Source organism: Salvelinus alpinus, chromosome 24 (assembly GCF_045679555.1).
Source record: "Salvelinus alpinus chromosome 24, SLU_Salpinus.1, whole genome shotgun sequence".
NCBI lineage: Eukaryota > Metazoa > Chordata > Actinopteri > Salmoniformes > Salmonidae > Salvelinus > Salvelinus alpinus.
The window spans coordinates 23,264,686-23,279,102 of NC_092109.1; the positions used below are offsets into that span (position 1 = coordinate 23,264,686).

Genomic DNA, 14,417 nt, shown 5'->3' on the forward strand with positions numbered 1-14,417 from the left:
TCAGGTACCGGTATTGTATGATATAAAATGTCCTTACTAAACATGAAATCATGCTAATAAAGCATACATTACAAAGTATTAAATCAATGTAAACATTTATTCGTTTTATGGTTAAACATGAAAAGATTCCTGTTAAGTATTGTTTTCCATGTATTGTTTCACTGAAACAAAATACAAAATCAAGCACTGTTCTATATTAGTCAGCAACTAGGTCAGCATTTCCCAAACTTTTTACCTTAGCACTTCACAGCTGATTCAAATAAACAAAGCTTGATGATGATTTGATCATTTGAATACACTGTGTAATACTAAGGCAACAAAAATTAATATGCACCCCTTGGGGTCCCGAGGACTGAGTTTGGGAAACGATGAACTAGGTAATGTGTCAGTCTTAGTCCCAGCTTTGTACCGACAGGTTTGTCTTCAGATCTCACATACTGTGATGCCACTGAGGTTTTGCGGTGTTCTGTTGGCCCACACTCAGGAAGGAGTTAGGCCTGAACCAAGTCCAAGCACAGAGGTGGGTCCAGTGTAGGTCAGTATCCCTCATCAGCCCAGGTGATCTCGTATTTAGGATAGCGCACCTTCAGTTTCTCTGTGGAAACAGCGTGATTTGCTTTGCCAAAGCCCTGCAAAAAACAAGAAAGCAATTGAAAGGATGACTTGGCTGCTAGGAAATAACGAACCTCAAGAGATGTAATATCAGCCATGCAATATCAGAAAACCCAATCAATAGACGTACGAGTTCCACTGAAATAACAACACTATTCTGCATTCTCTTACCATGGAGTAGCCATAGACGTGGATCTTCTTTGACTGGCAGTCGTGCTTAATCCTTCCTCCTCCAATACATTCACAGTCCAGGTGCCCTCCTTTCTCAAGCTCCTCTGCTACCTTGTCATAGATATCCGCTGCAGTGCCAAAAACACAAAATCATTAATGTACTCAAGATTTCAGAACCAATCTCTTGGAAATACTCAAGACACAATATTTCAAAAGCACAGATGTGCAAAATAACCCAGTGAAAGTCTGTTGTTTTTTTATGAGGAATGTACACTATATCTACAAAAGTATGTGGACACCCCTTCAAATTAGTGAATTTGGCTATTTCGGCCACACCCGTTGCTGACAGGTGTATAAAATTGAGCACAGAGCCATGTAATCTCCAGAGGAAAACATTGGAAGTAGAACGGCCTTACTGAAGAGCTCAGTGACATTCAATGTGGCACAGTCATAAGATGCCACCTTTCCAACAAGTAATGTTGTCACATTTCTGCCCTGCTAGAGCTGCCCCAGTCAACTGGAAGTGCTGTTATTGTGAAGTGGAAAAGTCTAGGCGCAAAACCGGCTCAGCCACAAAGTGGTAGGTCACACAAGCTCACAGAATGGGGCCGCCAAGTGGTGAAGCGCTTATTAGTCATCTGTCCTCGGTTGCAACACTCACTACCGAGTTCCAAACAGTCTCTGGAAGCAACAACAGCACAAGAACTGTTCGTCTGGAGCTTCATGAAATGGATTTCCATGGCTGAGCAGCTGCACACAAGCCTAAGATCACCATGCGCAATGCCAAGCGTTGGCTGGAGTGGTGTAAACCTCGCATCTCTGGAGTGATGACTCACGCTTCACCATCTGGCAGTTCGACGGACGAATCTGACCTTGTGCACAAAGCGAGGTTTGTCGAGATCGGCGTAGAAGAACTTGACTGGCCTGCACAGAGCCCTGACCTCAACCCCATCGAACACTTTTGGGATGAATTTGAATCAGTGCCCAACCTCACTAATGCTCTTGTGGCTGAATGGAAGTCCCCAAAGCAATATTCCAACATCTAGTGGAAAGCCTTCCCAGGAGCAGCGGTGGGAAAAGTACCCAATTGTCATACTTGAGTAAAAGTAAAAAATACTTTAATAGAAAATGACTCAAGTAAAAGTTAGTCACTCAGTAAAATACTACTTCAGTAAAAGTATTTGGTTTTAGATATACTTAAGTATCAATCATTTCAAATTCCTTATATTAAGCAAACCAGACGTCACAATTTTCTTGTTTTTTTATTTTACGGATAGCCAGGGGCACACTCCAACACATAATTTACAAACAAAGCATTTGTGTTTAGTGAATCTGCCAGATTAGGTAGTAGGGATGTTCTCTTGATAAGTGCGTGAATTTTACAATTTTCCTGTACTGCTAAGCATTCAAAGTGTAACAAGTACTTTTGGGTGTCAGGGAAAATGTTTGGAGTAAAAAGTACATTATTTCTTTAGGAATGTAGTGGAATAAAATTTGTCAAAAAAAAAAATAGTAAAGTATAGTACAGATACCAAAAATAACTAAGTAGTACTTCAAAGTATTTTTACACCACTGCCCAGGAGAGTGGAGGAAATGATGTATTGTTGTCTCTACCTTCTTGCCCTTTGTGTTGTTGTCTGTGCCCAATAATGTTTGTACCATGTTGTGTTGCTACCATGCTGTGTTGTCATGTGTTGCTGCCTTAGGTCTCTCTTTATGTAGTGGTGTGTTGTCTCTCTTCTCGTGATGTGTTCTGTCACACAGTTGAAGTCGGAAGGTTACATACACCTTTGCCAAATACATTTAAACTCAGTTATTCACAATTGCTGACATTTAATCCTAGTAAAAATTCCCTGTCTTAGGTCAGTTAGGATCGCCACTTTATTTTAAGAATGTGAAATGTCAGAATAATAGCAGAGAGAATGATTTATTTCAGCCATCACATTCCCAGTGGGTCAGAAGTTTACATACACTCAATTAGTATTTGTTAGCATTGCTTTTAAAATTATTTAACTTGGGTCAAATGTTTCGGGTAGCCTTCCACAAGCTTCCCACAATGAGTTGGGTGAATTTTGGCCTATTCCTCCTGACAGAGCTGGTGTAACTGAGTCAGGTTTGTAGACCTCCTTGCTCGCACACGCTTTTTCAGTTCTGCCCACACATTTTCTATAGGATTGAGGTCAGGGCTTTGTGATGGCCACTCCAATACCTTGACTTTGTTGTCCTTAAGCCATTTTGCCACAACTTTGGAAGTATGCTTGGGGTCATTATCCATTTGGAAGACCCATTTGCGACTAAGCTTAAACTTCCTGACTGATGTCTTGAGATGTTGCTTCAATATATCCACATCATTTTCCTCCCTCATGATGCCATCTATTTTGTGAAGTGCACCAGTCCCTCCTGCAGCAAAGCATCCCCACAACATGATGCTGCCACCCCCGTGCTTCACGGTTGGGATGGTGTTCTTTGGCTTGCAATCCTCACCCTTTTTCCTACAAACATAACGATGGTCATTATGACCAAACAGTTCTATTTTTGTTTCATCAGACCAGAGGACATTTCTCCAAAAAGTACAACCGTTGTCCCCATGTGCAGTTGCAAACCGTAGTCTGGCTTTTTTATGGTGGTTTTGAAGCAGTGGCTTCTTCCTTGCTGAGTGGCCTTTCAGGTTGTGTCGATATAGGACTCGTTTTACTGTGGATATAGATACTTTTGTACCTGTCTCTTCCAGCATCATCACAAGGTCCTTTGCTGTTGTTCTGGGATTGATTTGCACTTTTCGCACCAAAGTACATTCATCTCTAGGAGACAGAACGGGTCTCCTTCCTGAGTGGTATGATGGCTGCGTGGTCCCATGGTGTTTATACTTGCGTACTATTGTTTGTGTTAATTTGTGTCATGCACAAAGTAGATGTCCTAACCGACTTACCAAAACCATAGTTTGTTAACAAGAAATTTGTGGAGTGGTTGAAAAACGAGTTTTAATGACTCCAACCTAAGTCTAGGTAAACTTCCGACTTAACTGTACACACACACATACATACATACATATACACACATACATAATGTGTAATGACAAAACACCACTACATAAAGAGAGACCTAATACAACAATATAGCAAGGCAGCAACACATGACAATACAGCATGGTAGCAGCACAACATGGTACAAACATTATTGGGCACAGACAACACAAATATATATATATTTCGTTTTTTATCCCAGCCCCATCACCGCAGGAGGCCTTTTGGTAGGTCATTGTAAATAAGAATTTGTTCTTAACTGACTTGCCTAGTTATTTTTTTAAATATTATAGCAGAAAAGGGGGGACAAACTACATACTAATGCCATTGATTTTGGAATGAGATGTTCGACGAGCAGGTGTCCACATACTTTTGGTCAAGTAGTGTATTTACTGTGCAGTTGGGGCTGGACTGACTGACCTCTGACATTTTTCAGTGACATAAGCCCCACCTACTGGCTCGCAAGCGTCACTGCCAGCACAGTACGAGTAGTAGTCTGTAGCTAGTAGATCAGTGACATATACATGAATCATACTAAAACTGAAAGACAAAAAGCATCCTCATTCTTGGTCCTCTTACCATGATATTCGGCCCAGGCATATCCACGTACAATATCTACGCTCGAATCGTCGCCGTCTTCTTTACTGTGTACTCGAATGAGAACGTATTTGAACACACCCGTCGGGTCGATTTCTGCCTCTGGAATGTTCGCCATTAGGGAAGCAGCCTTCGTTTGAGTACACATTTTTTTCGTAAAATACTTCTACGAAATGCAACGTACTTAGCTAGTTCGCACAGCTGATAATTATTGAATTTGAAATTGTAGACAATTCTTCCTGCGATGATCAATGTGGAAAGAAAGGTCCGTAGCACACTTCCGGAAATACAGAAGGATGCTATTATGGTACTTGTAGTTTTAGTCAGTTGTAGTCAATATACAAACGCCTACTTCAAACACCACTCATGTACAAAACAGTTTATTTTTTGTTATCAAAATACAAAATGAATATAAATCACAAACAAATGGCACTTAAATGTTGGGTAAATGTGTTGTGAGAGTGATGTTGAACATTAATTATAGCCTACATTGCGTGCTGTACAGAAAACCCCCTATTTGTTAATGCGAGGATATTTAAAATGTATTGACCGCCTGGGAGGACTCACTTATCTCTGTGTAAAGGGAAACAATATAATTAATACTTTATCCAACATTATATCTACACACTCCAGGATAGTACCACCAGCATAAGGGATTCCCTTATGATGATTAGTTGGCAATGTCACTGCTTCCTTTCTTCTTCCCGCGGCAGGCTTGCAGGGAGACGTACATCAGGGCGCTGGTGAGGAGTAGGGCGAAGAGGAAGAGCAGGGCCGCCCAGGCTCCAGGTTTCAGAGCCTTCCTCAGGCCTACGCTCTCCCCCGGCAGCAGACTGCTCAAACTGAGCATGTAGCCCAGGGCCCAGCCCACAGAGGTATCCCCTGCCTAGTGACATTTCAAACAAACACCTCAGGTTAGCCTGGGTACACTCAGAGCATTCTGATAGGCACTTGGTGCACTAGGGGTTAAAGCTGAAATGAGAGGCTGTAGCCTAAAATAAGGAAATTACAAACACTAACAAGACTTTGTGTAATGTCAATGATTATGCTGGTATCTGGAGTAAAATAAGGAGATAGAGAAATAAATCATATTCACATCAAGCAAGCTTACCTTTTTCTGGAAAGAAATGCGGGGGAATGAGATCTCGTCAAAGCCATAGCCTCTCGTGAAGAGCACCTTGGTGAAGACAGAAGCAGCACAGAAGTCCTGTAGACGAGGCTCCTGGTCTGGGGCCAGCACCAACATCTGAAACAGGATACAAAAATGTGTATTACATAGCCATGATCTCCATCCAGAAATACATGAAACACATATAAAACCATAATTCATGGAGAAACACATGCAAACACTGACAATGTCTCTCACATGCATGCAGGCTCTCTCCCCTTCACACACAAATGTTCTCTCTCTCTCTCACACACACACACTAAGAGAGGGCTGCTGACCTCCTTGATGCTCATGTTACAGACAGCACGGGCTGCCTCTTCCAGTTGGGCAGGGGTGGCGACAAGGATTCCTGTAGTAGTCTGTAGGAACTGGTGAATGTAGAAGAAGGCTGAGAACGCCTGATGGACAAAGAGAAAGAGAGAAAAAAAGGATGAGTTAGGATTAAGGTCTGAGCTGTAGTTAGGGTTAGGTTTGTGTTTTGAGAGTTGGGGTTAAGGTTAGGGTTGAACCACGATGTGGACATGAAACTAGGTTTAGGGTTGTAGTTGAGGATAGGGTTAGGGTTGATTCAACCACTGTATGGGCCCCTCCTAATGCCTCTCACCATGAAGCTGCCACTGACATTGGGCTGGAACACCTTGTCAAAGGAGCACTGGGAGAAGGGGCAGCTGCGGAAGGAGAAGATCTCAGTCATGTTGCCCAGGCAGTGATCATAGTCGCCACTGCCCTCCACAGACAGGGCTGCCTGGGGATTGTATCCAGAGCTGGGTGTCTGGCCCACCGTGCAGGGAGAGTCAAACAATGTCCCCACCTTCATGGTGATGTTGTAGCCTGCAGGGAAGCACGGGTGGGACATTTTCCCTGTGTGACCCTGAGCCTAAGAGAGAGAGAGAGAGAGAGAGAGAAATTATTACAGTAACTTGACACTTTCCGATAACAAGTAGAGACCAAGCTACAGTCATAAATGGAGTACTATGGTACTGAGGACCAATATCTATTGTTGGAATTAATGCCTGGGATGACTTTCAAATACACATGGTTATCTTAATCTGTTATAGATACAACACATAAAAACAATCTGGGGGTGATATATTAGTGGGTGGGTTTCCAATGATTTATAACAAATAAATCATTGGTGCTGATGTAGACTATGATGGTGTCTTGTAACGTGACATGACTCCGGGCCCTTGCTGACATGACTCCGGGCCCTTGCTGTAGTGCATAAAAGGTAAATACACACACAATGGAGACGGAAGGTACAGAGCGTGGCACGGTACTGCAATGTCGTTTTTCGTCACAAAAGGAGCGGCTCCTTGTAATAAAGTCCGGGATTCGGCGCAATTTTGTACTACCTAAAAACTTTATCATTCCTTTTGCAGACGTGGGGGCAATGTTGTCACTTGGTTCCTTGAGCTGATATATAGACTATATTAACCAGAATCCGACTAGACCTTCATTACCTTCTCTCTAGTCAGAATGTGACTATGCCATGATCAGGACAGCGCGGAGCTGGCTTGAGAAAATGGACCTCAATCCAGGGGTGGGAGATGGCAGTGTACTCCTAATTATCCCATTATCCCAACTGACAAATCGAGAAGATTGAAATACTGCTAGTTTTTCGTCAGCATGCTGTTGCAGCCAATTGGATTCCATGAAAATGCGACGCCTAGCATTGGGGCGAGATTGCTAGTTTTTCGGAAGCATGCTGTCATTAAAAACGAGCAAAATTTCAATCTTCTGGATAATATTTTTTTGCTATCGACCCCTGGTGAATGGAAGTGTGACCGGTGAGGATATCGTGTTACCAAAAGTTGTCCGCTGCTCTAAAAAGCCACTCTACCCACGTAGATCAAATCAAATGTTATTGGTCGCATACATGTTTAGCAGCTTTTGTTGTGGGTGTAGCGAAATGCTTGTGTTCCTAGCTCTAACAGTGCAGTAGTATCTAACAATAGACAACAATACACAACAATATAACAATAGACAACAATAGATCTAAAAGTAAAATAATGGAATTAAGAAATATAGAAATATTATGACTAGCAATGTCGGAGTCTGAAGTGTGTGTGTGTGTGTATATATATATATTTATATACATATATACAGTTGAAGTCGGAAGTTTACATACACTTAGGTTGGAGTCAATAAAACTCGTTTTTCAACCACTCCACAAATTTCTTGTTAACAAACTATAGTTTTGGCAAGTCGGTTAGGACATCTACTTTGTGCATGACACAAGTAATTTTTCCAACAATTGTTTACAAACAGATTATTTCACTGTATCACAATTCCAGTGGGTCAGAAGTTTACATGCACTAAGTTGACTGTGCCTTTAAACAGCATGGAAAATTCCAGAAAATTATGTCATAGCTTTAGAAGCTTCTGATAGGCTAATTGACATAATTTGAGTCAATTGGAGGTGTACCTGTGGAAGTGTTTCAAGGCCTACCTTCAAACTCAGTGCCTCTTTGCTTAACATCATGGGAAAATCAAAAGAAATCAGCCAAGACCTCAGAAAAAAAATTGTAGACCTCCACAAGTCTGGTTCATCCTTGGGAGCAATTTCCAAACGCCTGAAGGTACCATGTTCATTGGTACATACAATAGTACGCAAGTATAAACACCATGGGATCACGCAGCCATCATACCACTCAGGAAGGAGACCCGTTCTGTCTCCTAGAGATGAACGTACTTTGGTGCAAAAAGTGCAAATCAATCCCAGAACAACAGCAAAGGACCTTGTGAAGATGCTGGAGGAAACAGGTACAAAAGTGTCTATATTCACAGTAAAACGAGTCCTATTTCGACATAACCTGAAAGACCGCTCAGCAAGGAAGAAGCCACTGCTCCAAAACCATCATAAAAAAGCCAGACTACGGCTTGCAACTGCACATGGGGACAAAGAATGTACTTTTTGGAGAAATGTCCTCTGGTCTGAGGAAAAAGGGGGTGGCTTGCAAGCCGAAGAACACCATCCCAACCGTGAAGCACGGGGGTGGCAGCATCATGTTGTGGGGGTGCTTTGCTGCAGGAGGGATTGGTGCACTTCACAAAATAGATGGCATCATGAGGGAAAAATTATGTGGATATATTGAAGCAACGTCTCAAGACATCAGTCAGGAAGTTAAAGCTTAGTCGCAAATGGGTCTTCCAAATGGACAATGACCCCAAGCATACTTCCAAAGTTGTGGCAAAATGGCTTAAGGACAACAAAGTCAAGGTATTGGAGTGGCCATCACAAAGCCCTGACCTCAATCATATAGAAAATTTGTGGGCAGAACTGAAAAAGCGTGTGCGCGCAAGGAGGCCTACAAACCTGACTCAGTTACACCAGCTCTGTCAGGAGGAATGGGCCAAAATTCACCCAACTTATTGTGGGGAGCTTGTGGAAGGCTAGCCGAAACGTTTGACCCAAGTTAAACAATTTAAAGGCAATGCTACCAAATACTAATTGAGTAAACTTCTGACCCACTGGGAATGTGATGAAATAAATAAAAGCTGAAATATATAATTCTGTCTACTGTTATTCTGAAATTTCACATTCTTAAAATATAGTGGTGATCCTAACTGACCTAAGACAGGGAGTTTTTACTAGGATTAAATGTCAGGAATTGTGAAAAACTGAGTTTAAATGTATTTGGCTAAGGTGTATGTAAACTTCCGACTTCAACCGTATATATATATATATGTATGGACAGTATGTGGATAGAATATGTATTATATCTGAAGTGTACGTGGATAGAATAGTATATGTACAGCAATAGTTGAATAGGATGGCCTTGACTAGAATACAACATATGAAGTGGGTATAACAGTATGTAAATATTATTGAAGTGACCAGTGCTCCATGTCTATGTACACAGGGCAGCAGCCTCTAAGGTGCAGGGATGAGTAACCAGGTGGTAGCCAGCTAGTGACTTAGTTCAGGGCAGGGTACTGGGTGGAGGCCGGCTAGGGATGGCTATTTAACAGTCTGATGGCCTTGAGATAGATGCTGTTTTTCATTATCTCGCTCTCAGCTTTGATGCACCTGTACTGTACTCGTCTTCTGGATGATGGCGGGGTGAACAGGCTGTGAAGTGGAGTGAAGCTTACAGTAAGTAACCTTTAGGGGGTTCTGATGTTGTTGTGGCCAAACAGAGTGTTTCCTACCGTCACCATGTGAGCCAGTAGGCGTTTGAAGACCTGGTCTCGTCCGTAGCACAGGAAGCTGTGTGTGTACAGGGAGTAGTCATGGCCGTACAAACGTAGCTTCATCCTGTCCCTCTTGTCCTCCACCTCGTCCTTGGTCACAAAGGTGATCTGGGTGGAAGCCCCACCAAAGTCCAGCGCCCCCACAGTCTGTCTGCCTGGGCTCAGCCAATGGCCCACAAAGCCATACTGCAGCGGGCACATAGGGACAAACATAGTAATATGAGAGGTGTGTGGGTAGCTTGTCTAGTCAGCAGATGTTCTCTGTGTTGTAATGGTCACTAGAGGTCCTCAGGTAGCCATCTACTCAACAAATTAATCATAATACAAGAATCAGCCTTAGTGGAAATCTGTCATTTGGTAGCTATAATCAATTTTCTTTCAATCTTCAAAGAATGTCTACAGAAGCTTGAAATGAAACTAACACAGGGTCCTTACGTTTTTAACTGCTTATGGTTGCATTGAAAGAAAAGCATAAGGCAGAGATCGATTTAGAACCACAATAGCAATGTTTATGCAGGATCTTTATTTACAAACAACTGTATACACACTTATTTGGGGTACCATAAATAACTATAGAATGGTGAAAGCTGGGCCATGGTACCTTGATGAAGTTCTCCAAGAGATAGTTGACAGTGACCCAGCCGTACGCTCCCTCCTCCTGGCCACTTAAGATGGCTGCCCCCTGGTAATTAAAAGGATAGGACTGGATTGTATGACCCACTTCTTTTAAGACCTGGGCTGACTGGACAGGGCTGGAGATACTGTTGAGAAAGGGAAATGTACCACTTCAGATACTTTAGATGCGCAAAGAGTAGGTACAGGCACAAATCAACATGGGGGTATGGAATGAACAACATTACTCAGCTTGACAACAATAACCAGTGACGTAAAGTACTTAAGTAGAAATAGTTTAAAGTACCTAAATCATTCCTAAAGAAAATGATGTACATTTTACTCCCTACATTTTCCTTGACACACAAAAGTACTCGTTACATTTTAAATGCTTAGCAGGACAGGAAAACTAGAGAATACGTGATTATCCCTACTCTCTCTGGTGGACTCATGAAGGAGTGTGCCCCTGGCTAGCCGTAAATAAATAAAAAACAACTAAATATTGCCGTCTGCTTTGCTAAATATAAGAAACTTGAAAAGATTTATACTTTAACTTTTGATACTTAAGTATATTTAGAACCAAATACTTTTAGACTTTTAATCATGCTGTATTTTACTCTGTAACTTTCACTTTTACTTGAGTAACTTTGTATTAAGGTGTCTATACTTTTACTCAAGTGTGACAGTTGGGTACTTTTTCCACCACTGACAATAACCTATTAACCAGACACACGCACATCTCTCAATCTTGTTGTTGACTCACTCATCTCAGAACCCCAACATGACTCACATTTTACCCTGCAATAACACAAAGAGAGAGACAAGGAGACAATTCGATATTTTCATTGGTTAGAAACTCTTATTGTGCAACTTTGTGTGTAAATGTATTTTATAGTAATATTATGTACAGTTGAAGTCAGAAGTTTACATACACTTAGGTTGGAGTCATTAAAACTTATTTTTCAACCACTCCACAAATTTCTTGTCAACAAACTATAGTTTTGTAAGTCGGTTAGGACATCTACTTTGTGCATGACAAGTCATTTTTCCAACAATTGTTTACAGACAGATTATTTCACTTATAATTCTCTGTATCACAATTACACTGGGTCAGAAGTTTACATACACTAAGTTGACTGTGCCTTTAAACAGCATGGAAAATTCCAGAAAATTATGTCATAGCTTTAGAAGCTTCTGATAGGCTAATTGACATAATTTGAGTCAATTGGAGGCATACCTGTGGATGTGTTTCAAGGCCGACCTTCAAACTCAGTGCCTCTTTGCTTGACATCATGGGAAAATCAAAAGAAATCAGACAAGACCTCAGAATGAAAATTGTAGACCTCCACAAGTCTGGTTCATCCTTGGGAGCAATTTCCAAATGCCTGAAGGTACCACGTTCATCAGTACAAACAATAGTACGCAAGTATAAACACCATGGGACCACGCAGCCGTCATACCGCTCAGGAAGGAGACGCGTTCTGTCTCCTAGAGATGTACGTACGTTGGTGCGAAAAGTGCAAATCAATCCCAGAACAACAGCAACGGACCTTGTGAAGATGCTGGAGGAAACAGGTACAAAAGTATCTATATCCACAGTAAAATGAGTCCTATATCGACATAACCTGAAAGGCCGCTCAGTAAGTAAGAAGCCACTGCTCCAAAACCGCCATAAAAAAATCCAGACTACGGTTTGCAACTGCACATGGAGAAATGTCCTCTGGTCTGATGAAACAAAAATAGAACTGTTTGGCCATAATGACCATCGTTATATTTGGAGGAAAAAGGGGGAGGCTTGCAAGTCGAAAGAACACCATCCTAACCGTGAAGCACAGGGGTGGCAGCATCATGTTGTGGGGGTGCTTTGCTGCAGGAGGTGCACTTCACAAAATAGATGGCATCATGAGGGAAAAAATGATGTGGATATATTGAAGCAACATCTCAAGACATCAGTCAGGAAGTTAAAGCTTGGTGTCAAATTGGTCTTCCAAATGGACAATGACCCCAAGCATACTTCCAAAGTTGTGGCAAAATGGCTTAAGGACAACAAAGTCAAGGTATTGGAGTGGCCATCACAAAGCCCTGACCTCAATCCTATAGAAAATTTGTGGGCAGAACTGAAAAAGCGTATACGAGCAAGGAGGTCTACAAACCTGACTCAGTTACACCAGCTCTGTCAGGAGGAATAGGCCAAAATTCACCCAAAATATTGTGGGAAGCTTGTGGGAGGCTACCCGAAACGTTTGACCCAAGTTAAACAATTTAAAGGCAATGCTACTAAATACTAATTGAGTGTATGTAAACTTCTGACCCACTGGGAATGTGATGAAAGAAATAAAAGCTGAAATAAATAATTATCTCTACTGTTATTCTGACATTTCACATTCTTAAAATAAAGTGGTGATCCTAACTGACCTAAAACAGGAAATGTTTACTTGGATTAAATGTCAGGAATTGTGAAAAACTGAGTTTAAATGTATTTGGCTAAGGTGTATGTAAACCTCCGACTTCAACTGTATGATGTTTCTTTGATGTACATTCTGTTAACTTTGCTTGTGTTTAAAACCATTGTGTGCAAGAGTATGAGAAATGTCTATGTGTACATATCTGCATGGACATGGGTGTCTTAGTGTAACTTTGTGTGTACATGATGTGTGTGTGTATCAGTGGAGGGGAGGACGGAATGGATGTGTTTGATACCATTCCATTCACTCCATTCCAGACATTATTATGAGCCGTCCTCCCCTCAGCTGCCTCTACTGTTGTGTATGCTTCTTGATCAGAATGTAGGAATATGACATCCCTTGTGTTTTAAACAGGTGTGGTAGTGTTTGCTTAGAGCTTGGCAGATGAAAGGTGGGGGCTTGTTCTTGCCTGTCTGCCTCTGAGTGGGAAATCCTTACCCACTGATTGTTTACATACAAAGGTACACGCACACAAAGATACACAGACACAAATGCGTGTGCACTCACACTCAAACACACACAGATGCATACACAAACTATAACTCACTTGAGCAGCCTCATGCCAGCGGTGGCTCCGAGGTAGACAGGTGTGAGATGGTGCCTTGCTCTGGGGATGTCCCGCGTGGCCTGGTCCAGACAAGACTGGAGGCTTCTCCCTGCCTCTCGCTGCTGTCCCGCATAGCTAGAGATTCCTCCACCTGCATAGCGGGAACACCCAGACACACTTTATGGAAGAACAAACACCCCTCACCTGGGTGTCCATGCCCTGGTTGATGGAGCAGGATTAAGCCCAGGCAGTGACCCAGGGATCAGGTCATGCATGCCTTCCCCTAACTCAGACCAGATCAAGAGAATTCCCTGCATTCTGTGAGGCATTGAAGTAGGAGGCAGGGCTTTCTGCTCAACACATTACATTGTGAGGGAGAAGTTGGGTAGTCTCACCCCTTGGAATGCTTCTGTTCCAACACTCAAATCTCACACACGCAAACAAACTACTTTTCAATACAGTTAGCTAGCTTAGCTGGAGCCCGACAAATTCCAGGACAGACCAAACTGCCCCGGTGCAACCTTGAGTCTAACACCCTTGAATTCTTTGTTTCTAATACCCTGTGAGGTAGAGAGGAGGAGGAAGAAGTTGAGACTTCAGTGTTTGATCCCATCATGTTATACTGGTCAGAGAATCCCAGGATATTTAAAGGTCTTAACCCATGCGGTTGCTGAAAGACAGTAAAGTACAGTAAGTGAAGCATGTATTGTTTCCTGGCACCAGCGGTACAGGTGATGACAGATGGGAGGAGCTGTTGAGGAGTTAATGTTGCTGCTCCAATCAATCAAATGTATTTATAAAGCCCTTTTTACATCAGCCGATGTCACAAAGTGCTATACAGAACTCCCTAGCTGCAACCTACTTGCACTGACTACTCTGATAACTTACTGTGCTTACTATGACTGTGACATATGGTTGTCTGACCTAGCTATCTGTATAAGAGCGTCTGCTAAATGACTAAAATGTAAATGTAAGTGCTGTTTACATGTACTCTAGGAGAGCTGGTGTACTTGCAAATACTTCACATT

General features: G+C 42.1%; 2 protein-coding genes across 2 annotated transcripts in view; both read right to left on the reverse strand.

Annotated features, from left to right (window-relative positions):
* Positions 1-78: 78 nt before the first annotated feature.
* phpt1 (phosphohistidine phosphatase 1) lies at positions 79-4,741 on the reverse strand. The gene is made up of 3 exons (XM_071363992.1): positions 4,386-4,741; positions 784-911; positions 79-629 (listed from the first exon to the last, which is right to left on the reverse strand). Exons 1-3 carry the CDS (start codon positions 4,549-4,551, stop codon positions 537-539), a joined length of 387 nt encoding a protein of 128 aa, XP_071220093.1. The 5' UTR covers positions 4,552-4,741; the 3' UTR covers positions 79-536.
* Positions 4,742-4,767: 26 nt separating this feature from the next.
* The window catches only part of LOC139552349 (ectonucleoside triphosphate diphosphohydrolase 2-like), a 34,087-nt gene continuing 24,437 nt past the window's right edge, over positions 4,768-14,417 (reverse strand). The window contains exons 3-9 of the mRNA XM_071363990.1: positions 13,390-13,540; positions 10,367-10,526; positions 9,724-9,951; positions 6,176-6,448; positions 5,850-5,969; positions 5,515-5,649; positions 4,768-5,289 (exon numbers count right to left, since the gene is read on the reverse strand). Of these exons, the coding sequence (XP_071220091.1) occupies positions 5,074-5,289; positions 5,515-5,649; positions 5,850-5,969; positions 6,176-6,448; positions 9,724-9,951; positions 10,367-10,526; positions 13,390-13,540 (1,283 nt within the window). The 3' untranslated portion in view covers positions 4,768-5,073. The remainder of the gene's footprint in view (positions 5,290-5,514; positions 5,650-5,849; positions 5,970-6,175; positions 6,449-9,723; positions 9,952-10,366; positions 10,527-13,389; positions 13,541-14,417) is intronic.

Bases quoted from the DNA above. Each gene is read 5' to 3' on its own strand.
- phpt1 (XM_071363992.1), bottom strand. From the start codon at position 4,551: ATGTGTACTCAAACGAAGGCTGCTTCCCTAATGGCGAACATTCCAGAG. The intron at 912-4,385 runs GTAAGAGGACCA...TTGGCACTGCAG, and splicing joins TGCCTGGGCCGAATATCATG to CGGATATCTATGACAAGGTA. The intron at 630-783 runs GTAAGAGAATGC...TGTTTTTTGCAG, and splicing joins ACGTCTATGGCTACTCCATG to GGCTTTGGCAAAGCAAATCA.